Raw genomic sequence first — 27,087 nt, 5'->3', positions numbered from 1 at the left:
GCTGAACAGTGAACCTCGGAGGTAACTTCACCACTGAGCTAAAAGGGTATCTGGGGACTGTATTCTCGAGGTTTCTCCAGTCTCCTTTAGGTCTGAGGTGATTTTTAACTATATCACTAAGGAGTGAAGGAGTCCCTGGGTGGTGCAAAGAGTTAACATGCTAAGCAAAAAGTTACAGATTCGAGTCCACCCAGAGGCACCTCAGAAGAAAAACTGGCAGTCTACTTTCAAAACACCAGCAACTGAAAACTCTATTGCTCATAGTTCCACTCTGACACGTGGGGTTGCCATGAGTTGAAATCAACTCCATGGCAACTGGTTCAGGTCTGATTTAAATCTTAAGAATTGTACTAAAATTTTTTCATCAAGACTTTTCAACATTGGCGATTTCTCTCAAACAAAATTACATGTTGTGACAGATTATCCTAATGAGCACATATATTCAACTTCAGTTATTTTATTTTTTCTTTTCTTTGATGATTTCATCAGAACAAAAAGACAGAATCTTGGCTTTTTAAAAAATTTCTTAAATGATGTGATAGAGTTTCACAACTTCCCCTTAGATTTAATAATACCTATTTAGGTGACTTTGGCCAGATGAAAACAAACAATGCGATTTTTGGCAGTCTATCCTGGAAGCAACTGCAACAGCATGCTAAAATTTTATACAAATAATTTTGCAGCACGAGGCAAAATAAACAGGCTACTATCAAGCCTCAGAGTGTAGGCTAAACAGGAAGCTTACAACGTGTGTATGTACATGTGGGCTTGTTGTGTGTGTGTATACATGCATGTGTTGTGTGTGTACACGTGCATGTGTGTGTTATGATTTAAAACGGAAATATACTTAGTTTCTTAGTACACGAATAGAGAAAGGAGTAAATAGGGGGTTATATATATATTTTCTCATTGCAATGATAGTTTACTTTATCCATTAGCTGTAAACTATATGATTTATAGTTTGTACTTTGTCCTGATTCAGCTTATGTGCTGCCCCAGAATTGCTCAACGCCACCTATCAGTCCATCATGGGCCACTGCTGCATGCCTTGCCTCCCAGTCCCCTTGCAATAGTTCATGCTATTCCTAGGGCTATAAAGCCTGGAACACCGCTGCTACCCTAGCCCAAGCCACCGTTACATAAAGTGCTCACTGACAAGGAAAACTCTCCATGTCTCACTCACCAAGAACTTTGGCTTGCTAGGGGACTATCTGGAAGGACTGTGTAATTAATAACATGTGGGTGGACCTTGACCAATGATAGACAAGAGTGAAACTGCTCTCACTCCCCATCCAGCCTGGATTGTGGTAAGACATAGTGTAGTTAACATGGCCTCATAATCCCACATGGCCTAGCAAGCTCTGTGTTTCTTCCAAAGTTGTGGCCCACTCAGTAATGCACCATTATTTGACTTCTCTTCTTCCCCATCTCACTTCCCTTTTTCCCTCACTCCTGCTCTTCTGGGCTTGCAACTCCAAAAAGCATTATCTTAAAAGGCTTACCTCTGACAGTGTTTTTTAGGAATCTGAACTGACATGTATTAAGGGTTCCAATAGTTAAAAGAAATGTATGTTTTATCATTTCATTAAAAATATTCTCAAATTCTGCATGGAAATTTATGCAGTTTTTACAGGCAAGTTTTACCTACTATGGGTTCCATCGATATAGCTATTAAAGTAAATTTATATTTATACATATAGGAAGTAGAAAAATCTCTCTTTTGATTGGGTTTACCCTTCTTCCCATTTTCTAACCCCGTCCTCAGCTCTGGAGATTGGGAATAGGGGTGGGAGATTCATGTAACTAAAACTTGGAAGCGTTTTATCAGATGACATTTAAAGTTATTAGATAACAAGGGCTACTGCTGAATCAGCAATGCTGAGAAACTGACTTGGATTGAACCCATGATGTTTAAAAATTCTATGATACATTTATTAAGATGATAATCCAAAAGCAAAGTACATAGTGAAAGCATTACAGTGAATATAAAGTTAAAAATATAAAGGTTATTCTTGTTCAGGCCATAAATGTCACCTGCCAGGAAAGAAAAAAATCAGTGTTCCTTGAAGTGGAGTATATTTTATTCCTAAAGCTTTCAGCTCATCAAAACCTTGCAAGACTACACGATACGAACACTGACCTGTGAATAGGTACCAGAGGTTGTTTGGCTCCAGTGTTTCCATCTCACCCCTGCGGGTCGTTTTTCTGTGTCGAATTTTATAGCCTGTAATAAATCCATTTTGTGTTTCTGATGGAGGAGGCAGCCAGCTTATTTTGATACTCTGTAAAATAAGAGATATAAATTAAAACATTGGGGAAAGGAAGGATCCAAAGGACCTAGAGTCAAAGAAGTGACCCAACCCTAAGTGTGAATAAGGCAGAGAGGTATGAAGTATTAGGGATTGCCCCTTACAACCAAATTAAATCCATTCTTACAATCTGATGGCACTCCTATTGGTCTGATTTTAACAAAAATACACAATTCATTTGATTGGTTATATGTATTATTATCTCTCCCTTGCAAAACACCAATAAATGATAAGAAAAAAATTTTTAAACGTGTAAAATCCTAAAGAGATACTAAAAAACAAACAAACCCATTGCTGTCAAGTCAATTCTGACTCACAGCGACTCTATAGGTCAGAGTAAGACTGCCCAATAGGGTTTCCAAGGAGCAACTGGTAGATTCAAACTGCTGACTTTTTGGTTAGCAGCTGGCTCTTAACCACTGTGCCAGCAGGGCATACAGAACAGGATTATAGTGGGTGAGAGATGTCAACAAACATTTGGAAGTTATACATTGGAGGGAGGTGTGGTGACTGAACATAAGGAAGAGGCTAAAACCTGAATATTTAAGATATACTGATAAAAAGCAAGGAAATTTGCATAACAGAATTGAGGAAAACTTGGAAATTAGTGTTTGCTAAATGTCTTGAAAGGCAGGGCTAAGACATGGTGCTGAAGTAGGGGGTGGATTGAAAGTCATAAAGATGAGTTAGTCCCCCAGGTTTCTACACACACCCAGTAAATCCAGTCTCCCAATCCTCCCTGACTTTGGAGTAGGTGAGAGCTATATTCTCTGAGGATATAGAAACAGAGGTCATATACTCACAAATATCAGGCAGAGAAGAGAATGGGGATGAGGGCAAGAGTTATTAAGTCAAAGATTTGAACTGTAACGTGAGACTCCCAAACCTTCTTCCTTTATCTGACACCATAAGCAATGGCAACCAAGCCAAATTCCTTCTCTAGAGAAAATGAATAGCTAGGACCTATAGAAAACAAGAGCTGAGTGTCTTATCAATCCCCTAATCGTGACACCCACCATTTAACAAGCCCTTTTCGTGCACTAGAATTTGCAACTTGCAATCAGCTTTTGAAGGAGTCCTGGTGGCACAGAGGTTAAGCACTCAGCTGCTAACTGAAAGGGTGAAAGTTCGAACCCAACAGCCACTTCTATAAATTGGTATGAGTTGGAATCCACTTGATGGCAATGGGTTTTGTTTTAGGTTGGAATCAGCTTCTGAGAATTTCACTTTTAATTTGAACCGACAATATAAGACTACCAGACATCAAAGAAACCCTCCAGCATGAAAAACAGGCAAACATATATAAAAAGAAAATGGCACCTGAAGAAAACAATAATGCATATAGCAGAAAAATAATCCAATACCATCATTAATACCTTGGTAATCTAAGAGAAGACAGTGCATCCATTAAAAAAGAACTGGAGAAAAATACAGGAATAATGACAGTTTAAGAAAAAAATTTCTGGCAATTGTAATTTGATTGTAGAAATTAACAATTCAATAGCTGAGTTGGAAGACAAGTAAAAAGAAATCTCTCAGAATTCAGGAGGAAAGTAAGCCATAGGAAATCAGAGAAAAAAGAAAAGAAATTAAGATTTAATTTAAAATTTCCAACACCCAACTATTAAGGTGAGAGAATGAAAAATCAGGAAAAATAGAAGGCAGCAAATTAGCAAAAAACAAAACAGAACAAAACAACAACAGCAAAAAAAAAAAAAACACTACCATTAAAAATCTTAAGAACTGGAAGACTTGGCACTCTAGTCTGAAAGGCATTGTGGAATGTCTGACATAATAAATGAAAGATAACTGCATCAAGGCAAGTTGATGTGAAATACTAGCGCACTGGGAAAGGGGATCCAAAAATTTTCATAAAGGGAAAAACAAAAAAAACAGGTCACATAAAAAATCATCAGGACTAAGAATGACATCACATTTCTCAACAACATTTGAACTGAGAAAACAATGGAACAATGCTTAAAATATTCTAATCATAGAAGATTTTAAAGCTAGAATTTTATATATATAGCCAAATAAACAATCAATAAAGAGAGTATAATACAAGCATAACAGTATGTACTTGTATAAGAACAATCATATTTAGCAGAGAGCCAATGAAAATGAGGGAAATCCTCAATGAAGATGGATTGACGTGATGGCTGCAACAATGGACTCAAGCATACCAACAATCATGAAGATGGCATAGGACCTAACAACATTCCATTCTGTTATTAATGGTATGCCTGTAATACCTTGGAAACCCTGGTGGGGTAGTGGTTAAGTACTATGGCTGCTAACCAAAGGGTCTGCAGTTTGAATCCGCCAGGCACTTCTTGGAAACTCTATGGGGCAGTTCTACTCTGTCCTATAGGGTCGCTATGAGTTGGAACCGACTCAATGGCAATCGGTTTGGTTTGGTTTTGGTTTTATAACACCTTGGTAGAAATTTAAATAGTTTTTTAAAATAAATCCACAAAGCTTTTCCCTCAAGGTGATTAAAACAAATAACTGGCTGTTACAAAGAGTCCAGACTGAAAACCAAGGAATGGATTTCTGAGCCATCTGGGCCACAACCTCAGGACCTCTTTGACCTCTTTTTAACTATGTGGCAGTGTGGCAGAGAAGAAGCAGGACTCTCCAGGGAGACAGAAGTCCCAGCTTCTTTTTCCAGCTCTACTACTGATTAACTGGTGCTCTACAAACAACTAAGTTCCTTTGTGGAAGGAAAGAAAAACATCTAAAGTCACAGTCACTTGCTAAGGAATTTAACAATTTCAGAGTGTGCAAACTAATTACATAATAGATATGTTGTAATTATTTTAGATGGACCTGGTTGCATAGAATTGATCTGATTAGTTGAGTTGTTAGAATATATTTAAAGAGTATGGCAATACTGACATCATTTAGTTCACCCCTACTACCCTTTAAACTGAAAAACTAAATATCACTTCTATTAACACTTGCTACCAATTTTTGAACTTACAATAGGCCTGGCTAAACTCTGTACATTAATTATGTTATTTAATCCTCACAATGACCTTATGAGTAGGGTCTATTGTTATATCCTTTGTATATTTAAGTAATCTGGAAAGAAGTGGTTAAGTAACTTTAAAGTCGTTTAAGAAGTACGTAGTAGATGCAGGGTTTGAAAAGAGATAACATGAGTTGGAAGCTGGTGTTCTTTACCATATCACCTCTCAAGGGAAGTTCAAGAGGTTGAGTGTCTAATTCATTTAGTTATTATTCTCGAGATACATTAAGTGTATCCCTGCTGTGTTGCAAGCATTATCCTTGGGACTGAGGAAACAAAACTGAATAAGTCATGGTGTGTCCATTCTGGCCAAGGAAATCGACACATAAACTAATAAAAGCAACACAAAAATGCTAACTGCTAAAATAGGGATTCCCAGAAAATACAATGGGAGTCTACTAGAGGGAGAGATGAAGTCTGCCTTATGTGGCCAAGGAAGACTTTGCAAGAAGCTCATCCTTCAAGTGTGAGTAGGATTCCACGAAGGTAATGGAAAAGTATTTAAGACAGAAGGAATATCAAGAACAGATTCAAAATATCATGAAAATATAGAGCATCTTCAAGTGAATGAGTAGTTCCTTAGTAGCTAGAGCAAAGGGGCTTTATAGGACCATATAATGAAAAGTAGATTGGAAAAAAAATTCAAAAAGAAATCTTCTGGGCGATTCTAAAGAGATATGGTTAGACCAATGTGTGCATTTAAAGCATTTGGATACGTTCTTTGGGAGATAAACTAATACGTAAAATAATAATATACTGTCCTTGGCTTCAGAAGAACTCATAGCCTTAAGCACACACACATACACACACATGCACACGTGTGAACATGTTCTTTGATCTCTAGTAGTAGAATTACATGACCAGCTACATTTATGCTTATATTCTATTACTCACTATATTTTTATGTTTCAACATTTTGAGGTAGCTGTAGCAGATATTACCACCATTTTATAAGTTTACAAAGGAGGAAATTGAGGCAGAGTTAAATGAATGACTGGTCTGAGGTCACCCTGCACCATCACTGGATGATTTTGCAACTGTTGAGTCCCAGGTTCTTTTTTTCATTTCATACTAAAATAAGGAATCCATAGAGCCTCTACTGGACATTCTATTCATTTACATTCTCCTAGAAAATATTCTTGAAAGGAACAAAACTAAATTTAAATGACTAATTTTTAAATACATCCTGTATGTCTTCCCACAAGCAGCCCTTGGAAAATCAAGGGCCTTTTCCTAAGGGATATAAGCTTATTTTTTAAAGTCCAAATTAAATTAAAACAGAAAATGAAACTACAAATGTAGATATTAAACCTTAGACCAAGAGTTAGATCTTCTGAATTTCAGTTAACTCTTTGCTATGGTTTTGCAGTGAGCTCATGTTAGTCTTACAAATGATCTAAATCTCAATGTACACATTGAAAAGGGGAGAGAAATCATGCTTAGTATGTCTACCCAATGATTGTAAATTACTTGACAAGTGTACAGAACCTAATTATACTGATGACTACATGGGTAATACTTAGTTTTTGACAGATAATAATTTTCTTTATATTTGATGATTTCCAGTGATTGTATAAATTACTCCCACATAACTGATACCTTAATATCAATGCCTAGTAGCAATTAATTAATAGAATCAGTTAGACACTCTGCATGCCAGGAGGTGAGCCTCTCAATAGTTATTATTAATCTTTGGAAGTGATTCTATTATCTTATTCATCCTCATTTCTGGGTAGCAGAATTAATAGATCTTTTATGCTTTCTCATTGATTTCAAGCAAGTGCTAGACGATTGCAAAGACCAGTGATCAAATTCTTTCTGCTTAGGTTCTTCTTCTGCAGATGATACAACTAGATGTCCCAAATTATACTATTTGGGGGAAGTTAAATATGTGTTTTTTAGCCACTTTTTCTTATTTAATAATATAATGTATCTTACTGTCTAGGCCTGTTTTGTCATTGCTCAGTATCAGACTTCATTCCCTATTCCTTCATCAAGCCACCTAAAACTGTCACAGACATGGGAGCATCTTTTAACATGACCTAGACCTAGTGTTCATGGGCAAGCCTGATAATGAATTTTATTTAAAGTAGTTAACACATGACCTTTGACTTTTGAAAAATCAATTCTAGTACTTGTGCCTTGACTTTTGGTCCTTCTATTACTTGAGAGGAATAAATTAATCCTGTTCACCATTGCAGTATTCTATCTTGAATCAAGGACTAGTTCCACTTTTTTCTTTCAGATTTGAAAAAAAAAAAAAAATAACTGCAAGTTTCACCTTCTCCAAATCCCTTAGCACCCTCTTGGATTACCATAAAGATGAGTCATTTTCCAAATAAGCCCAGTGGATAACAGGTTTATTGATTTAATAAAAGGGTCTAGTTGCTCATTGCTTCCCAGCTGCCTGGTATAGCCCTGTCCAACTCAGCAATGTGGCATTGTCCCTTTCATGGGCTCCATTAATGCATTCCTTTATTTTTTTTCTTTTCTCTAGATCCATATAGGTAGTACAGGAGAAAACAGAAAAAAATAATTGATTGAGTCTGCCATCCCAAATTCTTCCTCAGAAGCCACATTCCATAAACTTCTATTTCTAATCCCACCTATCTCCATTGTGCACTGACATTTTGCCTTACTCCCTGGGGAGTAAACTTGAGGTGAAGACAAGTCTATCTTACACCCTCTCCAAACTCATTCAGTTACTCTAGTAAAGAAGAGTCTTAAAAAAAAAAAAAAGAAAGAAAGGATGTTTTTATCTGGATAGCATTCCCATAGCAGGAAATTGGAGGACATCATTTGAATGAATGCCTTTATTCACTCCCTGGAGCATAACAATAATCTAAGGATCTTGAAAGTTAATTGGAAATCAGTTTTGGACTCTCTCCCTTATTTCTGTTCTGTGCTTCTGGTGACTTGTTGAATCTCATGTGAAGTTGCTTGCAGAATGAAATATACTTTCAGTACTCATGAGGCTCTATGGATATTTTATTAAAGAGTGCCCATCGGCACTTCTAAATAACCTATTTTCATTGTATTCCACCAGCCCCCATATTTACACTCCCTCTGCCACTACCATACTTCAGAGCTTAATTTACCCCTGGCCTGGAATATTGCAATAGCTAATTGGTCTCCACTCCTCCAGTGTCACACTCCTCACATCCACATCAGTTCTCTTCCTCACCAGTGCATGATCTTGAATGAGCCACTTAAGCTCTCTGAGCCCAAGTTTCTCATCTGCAATATAAGCTAATAACTATACCTACCTCATAGGACAGTGGTGCGGATTAAAGGACACAATGAGGTAATGCTTGCAAGTTCCATCAGAGGGCTAGTGCATAATAGTTATGCAATAAATTGTAAGTACTTTAAGGGAAATTAGTAAGAGTGAGATCAAGAATGAGAGAGACAGAACAAGAGTGTGAGAGAGTGAGACAGAATAAAGGCAAAAAGTAAAACAGGGTAGGAAGGTAGGAGGCAAGCAAGACCATATATAGTAACAATACCCAGAATATGTGTCTACTCATTGGTATGTCATAAAGTGACCCAACCTTTTTTCTTCTGTAAATCAAAAGCAGCATTGAGAGAGATAAATTATCTAGTAACACTTCTTTTAATTCCTTTTCTTCTATGAATATTTATTGAGCACTTACTCTGAATAGTATCATTCACATTTCTTGTTATACCCAGTAAAGCCTTCAGGTATGGGTAATGAAGACTAGGGTGGAGTCAAGGGAAATGCAGAGAAACAAAGAGATGCAATATATATTTTGGGAGCTACACCAGACAAGTCTTGCTGATTTATTGAATGTCAAGTATAAAGGCAGGAAAATCATCAAGAATGACTCTTAGATTTCTGGCATAAGCAATTCGGTAGATGATATTGCATTAACTGGGATAAGACTGTCTAAAAATGAATCTTCTTTTGAGAAAAAAATCACTGCACTTATGAGGAACATCAGTATATAGTAATCCACAGAGAATGTGGAAATAAAAATAAAAGGTACCCAGACTGCTGATGTCCTAGCTAGGGTTGGGAAAGGCGGTTTTCTCTTTATCATTTATAATAAAAATTCCCTACATCTTAATAATTTCAAAATTATACAATAATAACATTTACCATTTGTTATGGATTGAATTGTGTCCCCCAAAAATGTGTATCAATTTGGCTAGGCTACTATTCCCAGTATTGTGTGATCGTCCACCATTTTGTCACCTGATATGATTTTCTGATGTGTTATAAATCCTCCCTCTATGATGTTAATGAGGCAGGATTAAAGGCAGTTATGTTAATGAGTCAGCTCTCAAACTACAAGATTAGGTTGTATCTTGTACGTGCTCTTCCAGAGGACCTCATATCACCAAGAAAGTAGTGCCAGGAGCAGTGTCCTTTGGACCTGGGGTCCCTGTGCTGAGAAGCTTCTAGCCTACTAGACCAAGAAAGAATAAATTTCTCTTTGTTAAAGCCATCCACTTGCGGTATTTCTGTTATAGCAGCCCTAGATAATCAAGATACTATTTAATTTTTTATATTTATATAAATATTTGTTAAATATTTCTATATATTCTGAAACATTGAATTGAATTTCAAAGTGGAATAGGAATTAATCTAATAAAACATTATTTTAAACTTAATTATGTATACAGCTTAGTGAACAATTTCCAAAAATTGTTTTGCCTTTTTGTAAGTCTATAAACGTCATGGTACTACCCAAGTATGGATCTGATAAAATATAAATAAGATATTATGAAAGCCTATTTTTTCTTGCAGTTATATGCTCTTCTTGCAAATTTAATATGCTTTATTTCACTACTATAAATACACAGTGTCTTGTGAAATGTGAATTTAGGAAGTTGGGTATCATACTAAAATCAGCATTCTTGAGTTCATTTAGACAAGTGTTTTTCAAGGTGACATAAAGCCATGTTAGCAAACACTTTTAGTGTGACACATTCCCAGAGTGACAATGTTGCCATTACCATATGAAGTCTGAGTTAAATATTGGTACAATGATAAAAATATGGTTATATACAAATTAAGCAATACTTGATTTTAAATAAAATTTTATGAACATGTGTTCACTTCTGGCAAGAAATATTACTTTGTCTTATAAAATAAAAAATGAAGCCTAACAACTGTGATCTTATTTAATGACCTTGAAATAATACGAACTTTTTTTCATCAATGAACTTAGTTAGTTGTAAAATGATCTTAACTGTACCTTTGCTCTGGTGATCCCCTGAGCCTCACAGTTCCTGCCACTGGGACACTTACCTAGAGATGAAGCCAAGCTGACCCAGGGAAAATCCTGTCCCTGGTTATGCAGTGTACTAAGGCACACTGAGATAATTCCTCAGGTGGCTCAACTTCAAACCAAATAATGTTAATCCACTTTGATTTGGGTCCTAGTTCTAGTAACTGGGTCTCTCTGGTGGAGGTATTGCCTTGCTTTCTTATGAATGCTCTCTTGCTTTGTTAATCTGTATGATTCCTCCAAGACATCCAAGTCCTCCAACAGCTAGCATCTCCTTTGTGAATCTGTCAGAGGCTAGCAGATTTCCCTGCCAATATTTACCTGCATCTCTGAATCTAGACAGGTTACCTGCTTTCAGAATCTGAACCCTTAAAACCTACTGACCTTCTGGATCACCACCTGAAGTGCTTGTCGGCCTTCTCTGACACTACCCACCAGGCACAGCTGTTATCTACTACTTGGTTTCTTTGGATACTGTGATCAGTCTTCCTGAATGAACATCCCTAATTATACTACTTACCCCTTCTGGTTTAGGGGCACTGATTTCCTGATACTTGCCGCATATTTCATACCCATTCATTCTACAGATCTGTCTGTTTTAGTTGCATACAATGGATACATTTCAAACCCCCCCCCCCAAAAAAAAATCATTCACACACAGTGAGAAATGTCTTTTGGCATATGCTCTATTTCTTGTATGATCCATTTTTATATTTCCTAGCTAAAGTCAACTGAGCTAAATTTAAACTGATGTTGGAAAATTGACATGCCATGACTTTTCTCTGTTCATTTAATCAAATTCTGAGTGTTTAATCTTCATGATCCCAAAGAAAAAGAGGAAGTTAATCACTGACCCAATCCAGTTCATTTTAGCAGCACAGGGCACTTGAATCAGTAAATTAGGGTCAAATAGTTGTCCAACTCTTCCATGTGAGATCACCAATCTATCACTGTCCATGGAGACATGGCATATCCCATGTAGACTGATAATTTGGAAGTCTGGTCAGGCTAAGTTTTGCATAGTTTCAAATGAACAAAATTTTTAATAATTCTTCACTTAGAGATGAGGCTCAGAGTTCTGTTGGGAAAAGAGTGGACAACAGCTAGGAATAGACCACACACTCCTTTCCAGTGAGGTAGTTAATTCAACTCTGGCCCTAAACATGCATGCCCAGTCTATGAAATAAAAACAAGTGGTGTATTTGAGAATTAACTCCCAATATTAAATAAAGCTCAAATCCTCGTGTATGGAAATATACTGGCGGCCTCCTTAATTTATGTACCATGTGTTTAGAAAATCTTATTAGATGCTCTCATCTAGCATGCAGTTCTGAATCACTGTTTACAGAAAGAGAGTTGTGCAAAAAAATACACTCAATAAGTATAATAAGATGGATGAGTAGGAAGCATACTGTTCAAATCCCAAATTTTTCTTAATTTGCTGAGTGACTTTAGGAAACATTTATCTAGCTGTGTCAATTGTACATCCTAAGATCCTATCTCCCACCTAGTTGTTGACAGGTGATCAATAAGAAAGGGCTTAGAAAATTGAAAACACTGCAAAACACAAGATCGATCTTGCATTTTCATTTTTTATTTTATTATTATTATCATTATGTACAGCTACTCTGAGACACACAAAAGGAAACTGAAAACTGAAGCAAGTTTTCAAAGAATTGAGTCATCAGGTCACCTTTGCCTCACATGATTGGGCACTGAAGACACAATAGTAAGGACATAAATAATTGATACTCATTGAGGCTGAATTACCTTCATAAACAATTCATCTGATCACAACTAGATTACAAATCCCTGGAATACAACTTTCTTTGATCCCAAACAAATATTCAGTGCAATTTATGAAGAGGTGGTTTCTTAATGGCAATATTTTACCATATTCTGATGAGTGGATCATAGATGAAATGCTTTGTTCACTGACTACCAACAACCCTGGTGGAGTTGTTTTTCAGATATGTAACCATGTAAGGTATCTAAGATGAGAAGAAAAATAAAGAAAAAAATAATCTTTCCTGCTAGGTAGGCTTTCTTGGCCATCTAAATAAAATTAACTCAACATTCCTAAATCAACCAAGAAAATCACATGCAAACACAAAGCACAGTCCGGCCTAAAGGGTTAGTGTGTATACCTAGTGTCTTTTTTTGTAAGCTCCTGGATTTAAAATAGCTTTTTATTTTTTTCATGTGATAATTTGCTATGCATAGCCTACTAGCCAGCCCTGTTTTCTTCTAGGTCCTAGAAATGGGGAATGTAATTTCTAGAAGGTATTCACATTTTGACAAAATTCCATTACAATGAAGCAATTTGGTTGTTCCCTAGAGTTCATGATAAAGCAATCTTACAAGTAATATATTTCAGAATTTGTCAGTATCAATAGACTTTATTCTGTAGTGCCTAAGTCATTCCCCTAGAAGTAAGCTAGATGTTTAGTGAGACTCATTAGCTCTTTCAGATCACTAGGTCCTTTCTCAAACTATTCAATACTATTAAATAAAGCTACTAAGAACAACATAATAGCTTTGATTCAGGAACTAGAGCTAAGAATGGCAGAAAACAAATATATCAGGGTACTTATATGTAAAATAATACCCTTGAAAGGTGCAAGAAAAAAGGCCTATGTATAATTTAACGTGGGAAATATAGTAGTCACCTATTTACCATTTCCTTTTAGTTTTAGAATATAGAAACCAGATGCTATTTGAGCAGTAAGGTGAATGGCATAACTTCAGAATAATTGATTTCACCAGATATTTAAGCATCCTGAGGCAAAGTGAAAAGAGTTTAAATTCTGACTCTTGCCATATGAGAATTCTTTCACTTTTGGGATAAAATGCATTCATCAGAAATAACCGCTAAGAACTCAGGCTATTGCTACCATGCACTCATACTAAAATGATCATGACATATCAACTTAAGCTCTTAAAAAAGTGAAACGTTAGCTTAAAGGTTATACAATGCTTAATAAGAGAATAAAGACCATAATTTTTATAACACTTTATACTCAAAAGTCTTTTTTGTGTAATGAAGCCAGAAACTTTAAACTGATTGTGACTAAACAATTTCTATCTTGTATTTGATGGGAGAAAGATAACTGCAAATCCTTTTCATCCTGCACAGAATGATGCCCCTTGCTTTATGTACTTCAACGTTTAGGCATGGCCAATATTCGAAAATAAACACATGCAGCTGGGTCTATATTTAATAAGTAAATAAGATCTGACCGTGCAACAGTTTTCTTTCAAAAACGCAGAGGCGGCTATTTCACAGAAGCCTATCTTCAATCAAATTGTCAAATTAGGCCCTAAGTAATTAATCTCTGAAATGGCAGGCTTTCAATCACTGAGCAGCCATCTCAAAGACACAACTTACCATGTAATTACATGGGACATTACAGTGTATTTATGAGGTCATTTGTGACAATGTACAGTAATTACAGAGTACTTACATAGCTATTTATGTCTCATAAAATGAAGTGAGACTAAATATTTAAATTGTGTTGGAGAAATAAGGGAAAATATTTGAGTTCCAAATGTCAGTAAGATTATAGGTCAGATTCACATAACTCATAATAACAGCTGGCAGCTTCCAGAACCACAAGTGCTTTGTGGTGTTTTGTTGGAAATGATGGTTTGAGGTGTTCTGACAAATATTCCTTCTAAGGATGATGTAAATGGAATTGTGCTCCCCAATTCCAATCTTCAGGTAATGTCAGAAGACAGACCAATAGTATAATTTACTATTTACTTTACACTTTACATCCAAACCATAAATGTCCAGGTGTCAATAGTGTTGCTAGATTAAAAATGCCATGTACAATGCTTTCATAAATGGCACACCGTACAAGTAGATGAAATAACAAAAATAGTAGTCCTTATAATTTCAATTCTATTGCTTTGGCTAAAAATGGTATTTACTCAGATTTTCAGAATCCCTGTCCTAAATTTCCTGATCCTAATCCCATTTCCAAAAAAGAGGTCTCTTCTCTTAAAATATCCAAAGCTGTATTTTTCCCAAAGTTTTTACCACTTGTCCCATCTATACTTGGAAATTCTTACTCAGCCTAACAGGTGAATTATGGCAGTTGGCAAAAGAGATTTCTATGTTTGTGGCACCTGAATGTTGCTGACATATGAATAAATAAGAGACCTCAGTGGTCTCAAAATTATATTGTGTATTCTAAAAAATAAAAATTTAAAGACTCTTTGGATTGTTAATTATCGATTCTCTTTGTATTAAAGCCCAAAATTAGCTTATTATTATTTACATTCATTGCTTTATTAATTTATTCCATAACCATCCTAAGTGCCTGCTAAGTGGCAGGCACAGTACTGGGATAGAGGCATGTTCACTAAAAACACTTTCCTTAGAGAGCGTGATCCTTTCCAGTGATGTTGACAGATCCGGTATACCGAGGCTATTAAGCTAAATAGACACACCATGCTGTCGTCTCTTTGGGGAAAATGAATTCTGGCTTTATATTCAGAATTTATGCCTATACATTAGAGTGGTCATTATTTGACAAATCATGAAATGCAAATAATATTAACCAGCCTTTGCTTATTCTTGCTAAGCTGCCTCTCATTTATGCGATTCAAGGATTAGATGGTGCAAAATAATTTTTAGTTATAATGGTATAGGTAAAAAATTTCTTTCTAAGCTTGAGCTTGTCTTGTGAATTTCAACAGTCATTTTTCAAGATGAATAAATATCATATCTTTCTTTTGTCATACAGATATTCTAACCAGCAAATTGCTATAAATATGTGAACTAATTAATTCCTGTAAAGGCTCATCAGCAGATTGACAGTGATACTTACTGCAGCCTCCTGGCAAAACCGGGATTCTATCAATGTTTAATGACTGTTACATTCCTATATAATGATCCCAGGATTTGCCAAATCCAGATACTCAGGACCCACAGAACCATCTGCAGAATGTTGCCTGTTCATATGCAAATAAACCAATTAAAATCCACAGACTCATTCAACAGCCAGCCAGGTCAGTTCTGATCAACTGTACCAATTTTGTTTATACATGCAGAAAGAGCAGATCCATTTCCCACTAAAGTTCAGAGAGGCTACTCAAAGAGTAGTTGAGAGCATATTCTCAATGACTTATTTCGATTTAAGAATAATAAGAGGTAGTTTCCTTTTTGAAAAGTAAAATTATGGGTAACTATCAATACTTCAATCAGGATTTCAGTTAGATATGCAATCATTATGCATCTAATTGATTAACAATTAGCGGCACCTGTAGTTGGCTATAATTTTAAATTACTGATTACATTACAGTTGATTACTTAAAATGATACCTGCATGAACACCGCTGAATTATAAAGAAAAAAATAAAACAATTCCAAAATAATTAGTATATTAAGATTGGGATTAAAACCAATCCAATAAAACATTTTTTAAAGATTTCAGTTTTAAACAATGTTAATGGATTTTTCTTAAATTACACAGCATGGAGAGAAACTGCCCAGCAGTCATTTTAATGTAACTAATCTACCATTTACCAGGAAGATGTGAAAGTAATTCAGAATATGCCATTGTCCATCAGAACAATAGGCATTAGGAATAAGCATTAGGTAACAATAGACCCCATTTCTAATCTGCCTTATTAAGCATTCATGCTTTAGAAATAAAAGAGTTTGTTGATCGTTTATCATGAGTATAACAGAATAGTCAGTAGTAGTTCTCAAAAGAGATCTTGAATTTTTTTTTTTTTTAAGGCATAGTAAGAATCTAAGTAGTTCCAAACACAGTTTTTCTCAAAGAGAAAGTCAATTTTTAACTAAAATACCTTAAAACTAGGCCAGAGTACTAAAACATCCTGGTGTGCAAATTACTACATGCTTTCATTTTGGTATTCTGTGAGAGGGTTTGTAGCAAATTAATATTGTATCTGCACTTGGGAAGAACCACTTAATTCTAAACTTTAAAAGTTCTACTCAGTTCATATATATAAATTTACATATGTATATAAAACATGATTTCATATATAACGTGTTTGTGTATATATAGCCTTTCGTGTCTGGTTTCTTTCTATATGTATATGTATATATATAGTGTACATCAGAGCTGACTTATGACAGAGTCGTTGGAACAGAACCCCCTTGTAAATTGGGCACTAATTGTATGTATTCTCAATTCTCCAAATACTCTGGACTGAGACTTTATTTAAAGGAATTCTAAATATCTTTATAAAGTGAATAAATACACCTACATTTGTGGGTCTTGCTATAAGCGGGAAATACATTCCAAAAGGACCTGAATCTAATCTCTCTGTATCCCCTGTCACTGGTATAATGCCCTGCACATATATGTGTGTGCATATACATATATGGTATGATGCCGTCTACACATAAGTACCCACAAATGTTGAAAGATAACATTGGTTCTAGACTGGGCTAAATATGGCCTGCAGAAGAAGGCAGCATACGGAGCAGACAATTTTCATCCCATTGCTTCAGGTGCTTCCTCTGAGGACATTTAGAAAGCAAGGTACAATTAGAGGGTAAAAAAGAGCTCAGTTGATTAAGAACTCTGTTAAAGTTCATGAGAAGCCTCTTTGAGGATCCAATCCAACTTCATTTTCAAATGATTCTTATGTAATAGAGCTAGAGACTGAACCATAGTTATAGTCTACACAGGGTGGTTATTTTTTGAGAGGTTGGGTGGGTGGGTAGGATGGAGATTGGAGAATTGTCTATTGCATTCCAATGAATGATTAAATGGTGCTTGAAGTTTATGAAATATCACAGAAAAATGATGTTTCAAATACTTCATTATTTGCTTAAGTACAACAAAACAAAATGAAAGAGCATATGTAATGTTCTCATAAGCTTTGTACTTTTTCTTCATAGTTCTTATTATAGTTCTAATTTTATATTATTTGTTTGATTACTTGGTTAATGTCTAGTTAGCTCTCTATAACTTAAGCTCACAAACTTTCCTGTTCCTCTGATCAGTGGCTCCCTAGTACCAACTGCACTATCTAAAATTTAGAATACATTCAATAAATAGTTATTGAATGGATAAATGGATAAAACTTTTAATGGAACTGGCTTTTCATTTAATCAAATTTCACTTCAGATCATAGTACTTTCCTTTTCTTTATCATCACATTGATACATTACCCTTACACTTGTAACATGATTTGGCCCTGATTTTGGTTCTCATATGTAATGAAGAAAGAAATAAAGGGATGACAGAAGGGGTTTTAGCTCTTTAGGAGTCTGACAAAAGTTTGAAGGAAAAAAGAAGGGGGCTAAAAAGTGAGCGAGTACTTGGGAGTAAGACCCCGATTACCTAAACTGGAATTAAGCCACTTGTAGTGAACAAACAAACAAACAAAAAAAGAGTTTAGAATTATGGTTCTCCATAACTGTCTCCAGGTGATGCCATGAGCTCAGGAGAGTAAGGGCAAGAGTATGTTGAGGAGAGATAGAGTGTTAAAAGGAGGAAGAAGGGAAGCATGGTGTCTGTACTACCAAGGAGGAGGGGCAGGCATAGATGGCAGGTCATATGACTGTAATATTATCAAGCAAAGTGGACCAGTAAGTGGCACTGACAAACTCGTATCCGAGTTAATGAAAAAGTAATCTAAGCAAAGGCCAAGCAAGTAATAATCATGGCACATATTTTTTTTTTTTGTAAAAATCTCAGATTAAAAATACATACATATTCTTACACACATTGATTATGTACTATTGTAATACTGGCCCATGACTTAATTTTCCTTTTTATTCAACACAGTAAACGGCTTTGTTGTGGTTTGAAGGCAGTCTAGGGGAACAATGGAATAAACACAACTGAAAGCTATTTTTTCATATTCTACTTTTTATTTCTTATCTCCACTTATTTTTTATAGTCTCTGCAAGTTAGATTGAAATATTATGAAAACAACTTTTAAAAAATACTGATAAAATCAGTAAACACTTCCTTCCTATATCATCATCTTAAACCGAGACTCTGAGCTTGAGATGTCTGGAAAAAAGAAAGTTCTTTCTTCTTTGGATCAGAAGGCACTCATCCATAGCCAAGAAGATCTTGTCTTGTCTATCCCAGTTTATCATGTTAAAGTCAACTTACAGGTAAACATTTCAACTCTTTAAACTCAGGGTTTATCTTATTCATGAATTCTGGCTGAACTGCATTCTTTTGCTCTAAGCTTTATGATTTATATAAAATATTGAAATATCTGAACAAAAATATTTCTCCTAATAATTACATTCACTTTGTAATAATTAGGTGAAGATGGACTTACTGATTCCTTCTTTTGTGTCCATTTTTGTTCTTCTGTTCATTAGTTGGTTATGTAAAGACCATGTGATTCAGTTACTAAATATTACTGAGAAAGGCAAATAACCAGAAGTCATCAGACAAGGTTCTGCATACACTGATTTTCTTTTTTTAGGATTAATGACTAGGGTTATTCAGCGCAGGCCTTTATATTTTGTACCCAGTGGCATTTGTTTAATTAGAAGGCTTTTTTGCTCTCTGCACATATTCAATAACATGAGGGCGAATACTGTTGCCTGTGTATCTTACATATAACTTAGAGATAAAAATAGATTCCCTATTTTCACTTGGTTGCTTCCCACATCAAAGAACATGCACATTTGAAAAATTGGTCTGAAAGTGCTGGGTAGTGGGAAGGGTGTGGAGAGATGCTAACATGCAGAGGTGATTACATTTTAATGTTCCACATTTATGTAACACTTTAGTATAATAAGATATTAAATCACTTCTACTCAGTTCCCTTCACTGTGAGTATTTTGCAAATGAAGCACACAGGAAAATTTATTCTTTGTTTTTTTGGGTATGGATTATATGAATAGTTACTTTTCTAAATTTCTACTTCAAAAACTTTCTCCAAGACCTCTTCAAGCCTCTTCAATGTATGTTAGCTTATTCATGGAAAGATGCACTAAGGGATAAGAGAGGAGATGATACTCATATTATTGGTCCTTCTTGTCACATGCTCATTGTCTAGTCAACAGTGCAATAAAGACAGGAGGACAGACTTGAAGTTAGTGGGTCCAGGATCTAAATCCCAGCTCTGCCATTTACTAGCTATGTGACAAGATACAGTGGTGCTTTTAATCTTGTTTTCTAAGTAGGAATTGAATAAATGAATAAAAGAACAAACAGAAAATAATGACTTCACAGGATTCTTGTGAGAATTACATGAGATACTGTTTATCACAGTGAGGCATCTTGTAGTGGATAAATAAAACCGTTTCCTTCCCTCAGCAAGGTTATCCATCCTGTGTCCCTGGAATGGATCATAAAGAGAAATTTCATCAACTATCCAAACTGAATATGTATGAATTAATTTGAAGTTATTTTATCCAAGTTACAGTTCTCCAAATTCCGTCTCTTTGCTCTACCCTAATCCGCTGTGTAAAATGTGTCAGAGTTTCATTTTGCGTTTTTAGTTGACCGTCGATGTGTAATAATCAGAAGTAAAGCTTTAAGAGAATTCTAGTACAAATGCAAGCACTGTGAATTTCAGTGGTGTACTGGTAAATCTTAGGCTGGGTTCTCTAGGGAGCAAAACCAGTGAAGCATATATATATATATATATATATATATATATATAAACCCATTGCCACCGAGTCTTTTCCAACTCATAGTGACCCTACAGGACAGAGTAGAACTGCCCCATAGTTTCCAAGACTGTAATCTTTATGGGAGTAGATTGCTAGGTCTTTCTCCTGTGGAGTGGCTGGTAGGTTCGAACTGCTGACCTTTTGGTTAGCAGCTGTGTGCTTAACCACTGCACCACCAGGGACAGCTCACGTAGTTTTAGAGGCTGGCAAATCCCAAATCCCTGGGTCAGACATCAGGCTTAAGGCTTCTCCTGACTCACATGGTTACAGGGCTGACAGACACAAAATTGGGAGGCCAGATGGCAGGCTGCTGACTCACAGGGCTGCAGGAGCTGGTGAATCCCAAAATCTACTGGCCAGAGAGCAGGCTGCTGGCTTATGTTCCAAGAACCAGAGGTCAGAGGATGACAAGGAGGATGCAGGATCCAGAGAGGGAAAGCTTTGCCAAAATATCTATATATGTTGGATGCAGACCACACCCCCAAGAAAACTTCCCTTTCAATGGATTGGCTGCTCACATCAGATCACAAAATGGAGGATGATTACATAATATCTGCCAAACCCCTGAGAATCATGGCCTAGCCAAGTTGACCATAGCCTTAAGCACCACACAGCTCTACAACAAAAAAGCCCCAGTAGGTAGCAATTGCTAATTTCTGTGGAGTTCTATCATGGCCAATTTCAAGCTACCAATGTTTTAACAACCAGCTTACAAAATTCCTGATTAACAATTAGCTTGCATGAGCTAGTCCCAGGTGGTTCCAGTAAACATCACCAAAGAATATGAAGCCAGTTTGTCAGCAAAAGGCAGTATGAAAGTTAGAATAGAACAAGTTTGGATGGAGGAGTTCATTAACATCGACTGTAAGGCCTGTCTCTGACTCAACATCTTTAACTCCTGTAATATTTCTCAATCAAAAAACATATCTAGATGGGAAAACTAAAATTCAGATGACCATACATTTTTTTGTGTTTGTTTGTGTTGATCTTTTATACCAAAACTAAACCCGTTGCGTCAAGTCAATTCTGATTCATAGTGATCTTACATAGTTAATCTGAATTTCTGTTAAAAATCGGAAAGAATGACATAACATATCAAATTTAGAGTAAAACTACCAAATAACACTTTAACCTTAGCACTAGCTTGTTGGTACTTGCCAAACTACCAAGATCATGAAAATATCAAAGTAATGAAAGTCTACGGCAAATGATACATGCTTTGCAGCTGTTTTTCAGAATTATGTGTATTGCTTTTAATTACATAGTGATGACCACATAGTGAATCATGAAGCAAACACTTAAAAAGATGGTTTCTTATGAAATTACCATTTCATAAGAAATTATGAACGCACAGGAATCTGAGATTCCCTCAAAACTATCCTACTTATCCCAAGAGGATACATTTGACTGGGGTCTCAAGCTCTTCTGTGGAGAGATTCTGTAAAAAGAGGACATTGCTACTTTTTTCTCTATATTAATACATATAAGTGTTTAATATCAAATTATGAAATCACTGACCTCTTATGTTAAACCATATAAAATGGCCAATAATCAACTGTTTTTTGTTCTACAAAAATGGCAATTTTATATAGTTCAGTCTAATAGAATGGTTTTTATTCCTCATCTAGTCCAACCTTTCCAGGTTTTAAATGAAGAAACAGAAGCATCAATGACATTTTAGATATTTTAGCTGAGATATTGCGGAGATTTTTTTATAATGGCTCAGTTCAGAACCAAAAACTTCAGGTTTCTTAGTTTTTCCAACATTTTAATGAACATCGAATCTGAGAGAGAAAAAAACATATTTCATACCAGAGGAAAACTGTCAAAGAGGATAAGGCCTGTGCTAGAAACTCAGCAACAGTATAAATAAAACAGGGGAGTGGTTCATAGAAAAAAGCATAATATCCAGGAAGGCCAGAGCATGCTCTTCCTTCCTACCCAAAAAATCTTCACAAAGGAATTGAAATAAGGTGGATTTTCAAAAGTTTGAGATAGGAACAAGATTTGGTATTTCAACATGGAATGACCCTCTTCAGTAACTTTGTCAGCATTTTGTTCTCTGGATGTACTGTTCCAAACAAGCAAAAAAACAAACAATGACAAAAAGTCCACAAAAGTCTCTGACATGTAAACAGAAATGAGACTCTAGGTTACTGTAAAATAAATCCAATACTAGGAAAGGAAATAAATATTGAATCTAAATGGCTGTAGACAATAACAAAAATAGCAATTTGCATATTGTCTTGGTCATCTAGTGCTGCTATAACAGAAATAGTAAAAGTGGATGGCTTGAAACAAAGAGAAAGTTATTCTTTCACAGTCTAGTAGGCTGCAAGTCCAAATTCAGAGTGTCAGCTCCAGGGGAAGGCTTTCTCTGTCGGCTCTGGAGGTAGGTCCTTGTGATGTAGCTGTCTTCCCTTGGTCTGGGAGCTTCTCTGCGCAGGAACCTCAGGTCCAAAGGATGCACTCTGCTCTCATTGTTGCTTTCTTGGTGGTATGAGGTCCCCCTGTGTCTCTGCTCTCTTCTCTCTTCTACATCTCAAAAGAGATTCACTTAAGACACTACCTAATCTTGTAGATGTCATCAATATAACTGTCACTAATCCGTCTTATTACACCTTAGTGATAGAATTATCACACAAAGGGAAAGCACATCAGGTGACAAAATGGTAGACAATCATACAATACTGGGAATCATACCGAGCCAAGTTGACAGATATTTTTGGGGGACACAATTCAGTCCATGACACGTATGAATAGATTGTATCATCTCTGATAGAGCTCCAAGGTTTATATTCATTCATTCAACAAACAAGAGGCACTATCATAAAATCATGAATTCACAGACTTCAAAAATAGCCTACATTTGAGTCTCAGTTTTGACACTCAACAGTCATGGGTTCTTGGGTGCAAGTCGTTTATCCTCTCTGTGACTCACTATGTCTACACAATGGGAATAGCAACGCTGACTTGACTGTGTTGTTGTGAGGATTAAAGCCTGGAGTGCTTGGCACATGCTCAGCACTATTCCAAATTCTGTGTAAAGCTAGATACTGAGTAAAGAGTGAGTTCTCAGCAGGAAGAGATTGATGTTAATTATTTCAAAGATAAATTATAAAGTCACATTACTGGACATAATTTCTTTTTTTTTTAAATATAGAAGGACTCTTGAAAATTAACAACTAAAGAGGAGTGGGGATAAAAGGAAAGGTGGAAATGCAAGGAAGAGAATCTGTTTTATCTCCACCACATTAATGCAGAAACAGTAAATATTACTCCTGTGTCAACTACAGGAGCTACTAATTATAGCAGAGCCCTATGTAATAAGGCAATTGCATAGATTATGTATAGATGTTATAGTAACTTAAAGTTTCATTTCCCCACATCTAAAAACCATGTACAAAAACTTGCTATGGCAGTGTTACTCCACAAAGTAAATGCTAATCTTAATCTCAAAGAAAAATTTCTTTCCATGTAAAGGAAAATTCTAACCTTTCTTTGAAAATGAGATTTGTTCATGTTCCCATATTCTACCTGTTGCTGCTGAGTGGATTCCAATTCATAGTGGCCCTATGGGACATGAGTAGAACTACCTCATAGGGTTTCCAAGGCTGTAATCTTTATGGAAGCAGACTGCCACATCTTTCTCCCATGGAGCGGTTCGTGGGTTTGAACCACTGACCGTTTGGTTAGCAGCCGAGTGCTTAACCACTGCACAACCAGGGCTCTTTTTCCACATCCTAAACCAAACCCACAGCCGTTAAGTCAATTCTGACTCATAGAGACCCCATAGGGTTTCCAAGCCTGTAAATCACTACTGAAGCAGACTGCCACATCTTTCTTCTGTGGAACTGCTGGTGGTTTCAAACCACTGACCTTTTGGTTAACAGTTCATTTGCATCGTAGGTCCACGTAGTCCCCAAGTATATAAATGAAAATATGATAAGGTTAATGATACAGATATTTTATATGCATAATGACAAACATCTGAATGTTTGCATTCTAATTCAGATATTTAGTGCCATAGAGACACTATCTGTCCAGTCAAATGCCTGTAAATATGTAGTCTTTTATTACCTATTAAAATCAATCCACTTAAGAGAAAGTCATATTATTCTCTTTTTCTTTTAAAGGAAAAGAAAAACAAATTACCTTTTGTAGTCCCAATTACTTATGTAAGTACAGAATGTCTAACTAGGAAACAAACTCATAGCCACTATTATTTCTGGAAAAAAAATATTACAGCCAGCCTCCTGGAATATGCCATTCTCTTTCTCTCTGGATTTTTGCACGCAAACTTTTCAGCAGCAAAATTGCCATCAAATGGACAATCATCATAGCTGGTGTAAGCACATGGCTTTACAAATGTGTGGAGCAAAGAAGCTGGAGTCCCACCGGCTATAAATGTGCTAGCATGGCTGCTAGTCTACTCTGTGAACTAAGGCACCGTGCTGCTTAGGTTTTCTGTAGAGTGAGGGCTTTGTTTCTCCAAATGATCAAATGATCACTTGGGCACAGTTCAGTGGAAGAGGGAAGATTTCAGTGGGAGACTTACTAATTCACACTCACACTGTATTCTCCACACTGCCAAGGAGAGGAGCAAAGGCAGCAGGGAAACAATCCTTTAATATCTCTGTCAGAAATTGAATGAGACAAACTCATTCCACAGGATTTTCTAATTTTGTCAAAATTATATCTACTGTCAAGTCAACTATCGGAATGTTGAAGTGGTAGTAAAACTGACAGTGCCGGAAGAATACTCAGGTCGAGTTAGCATTTGGCAAGCAAATGTGGTGAGTGTACAGAATAACAAGCAACTCAGAATCAGCCTCATTCAACCCAAAGACAAAGTAAATGAAACAATATGAGTTTACTGAGTGAGGTGACTGGCCAGAACTCCCACTTTGCCCAAGATGTAGGCCAACACGTATCCAGTGGTCCAATGGCAAAATAGCCTGACAATTCTATTCCTGGCTCACACTCACTGCTGACATATACAAAGCTGGAGAGTCAGCTTTTCAGTGGCTCAGGGTGTTGTCCGTAATGAAACAGACCGGGTGAAATAATGATCCATCTAGAGTTCCAGGGCTCCCAATAACCAATTCAAATAACATACACGTTTTAGCCAAATCCAATCTAAGCACATCATACATGGAGACAGCCCAAATCCCCAAAAGACTGACTGGTGGTTCACTTTATGGCCACCCGATCCCTCAAATTCAGCTTTTACTTCTATTTCCTAAATCTCTTAGCCCAACAGATCTTGATTTGCTCTGGTTTTAAAAGAATAGTACAGATCACATCACTCTAACAGTCTCATAAATCCACAAGAGATGCTAAAATATCTAAATTATCATTTATAGTAATTTGGTAAGAAGCATGCAATATTAATATTTGAGAAATGAAAATTCATTTCTGTGTGTCAAAAAACACTATATTCCTTTGTTTATACTTTCAATGTATTTTGCATGCATTTAGATCTCCACATTCTAATTCCCTTATTCTCTGATCTTTCTTTATTGCTTTCTCTTTCTCAAGCACTTATTAAGTTGAATTTGGTCTTAGGTCTTTTGCACCTATCACTTTACATACCCTGTCCAGGTGACTGTTTTTAATCAGTTTATATGGCTTCAGTTATCACCATTAGTGGGTGCCTACCATATCTATAGTTCTGGTTCGAATACTGACCCAAGTCCCAGAATCAAATTTCTCACTACCTTATAACTTCTTAACCTCAATGTCTTATTAATACCTTAAACCCAAGATGGCAAAGATTATATTTAGTCCTGGCATAATCCAATCATCAATTTTTGCTCTGTCCTCTCCCAGACTTCTTTGAATTCATTCAGGTATAAGGTCCCATTGACTTTGTTTTCTAAGTATATCTCAGAATCATCTTTCCCTTCCATCTGTACTATCATCACCCTGGTTCAGGCTTTGTCATTTCTCCCTTGAACCACATCAATAAAGTCCAGCTGGTCCAGAATTTTGTGAGGTCACATGGAATTAGAAATGTATTAACACTGAGGGAAGGGCATTTAAGGGTATTTATCACTGTTATTATTTTCCAAGAATTCATAAGAACCAAATTATTGTTTATTGACTCCAGTTGAAAACAAAGAAGGGTAACGGGGTGTGAGCTAGAATTCATTTGTGATCTGTCTAAAGACAGATAAGTGGTATTTGAAAATATTCAAAATTTGAAAATAATAAAACCAAAAGTTAGGTGACATTTTTTTCCATTGTCATCTGGGGGCATTATTTAACAGGTCCATACAAAGATAATTTAATTATCTAGGGAACATACTTTATTAAATCCAATATGCACTATTGATTAAAGTCCCTGATTTAGTGAAATTACAGGTTAACTTGTAGATTTTTTGTCTGATAGAAATGCAAATAACTTCTGTCCAGCAGGGAAGAAAATGTCAAAGTTCATAGTTTATTGCCCTAATGGACATTAACAAATTCCATAACCATCTGACTAATCTTATTCTAACATTCCTTCATTAAAGTGTCTACAAATACCAGCCTTACCACCTGACTACTTCTCTCATTCACTAATGAGTTGAATAAAATTTTCGATATGGTCATTTTATATTTATATGAGAGTCATATTTTTAAGTTGTTTGAAAGCTATACTTTACTAATAACTTGCAAATAACTGATTCTTAAGAAAATCTGCTTTATAACAAAGTTTATTCAGAAAATGTTCTGTATCCTACTTTGGTGAGTGGCATCTGGGGTCTTAAAAGCTTGCAAGCAGCCATCTAAGATGCATCAATTGGTCCCAACCACCTGGAGTAAAGGAGAATGAAGAACACCAAAGACACAAGGAAAGTATTAGCCCAAGAG

The 27,087-nt window shown here is 36.0% G+C and overlaps 1 protein-coding gene across 1 annotated transcript in view; it reads right to left on the bottom strand.

The window, feature by feature from the left end:
* The window catches only part of DCC (DCC netrin 1 receptor), a 608,075-nt gene that overhangs the window by 129,443 nt on the left and 451,545 nt on the right, over nt 1-27,087 (bottom strand). Inside the window, exon 11 of the mRNA XM_004379240.2 lies at nt 2,141-2,282. Coding sequence (XP_004379297.1) covers nt 2,141-2,282 — 142 coding nt within the window. The remainder of the gene's footprint in view (nt 1-2,140; nt 2,283-27,087) is intronic.

This window comes from Trichechus manatus, unplaced genomic scaffold (genome assembly GCF_000243295.1).
Source record: "Trichechus manatus latirostris isolate Lorelei unplaced genomic scaffold, TriManLat1.0 scaffold00063, whole genome shotgun sequence".
Taxonomy (NCBI): Eukaryota; Metazoa; Chordata; class Mammalia; order Sirenia; family Trichechidae; genus Trichechus; species Trichechus manatus.
This window is presented reverse-complemented; position numbering and strand designations above follow the sequence as displayed.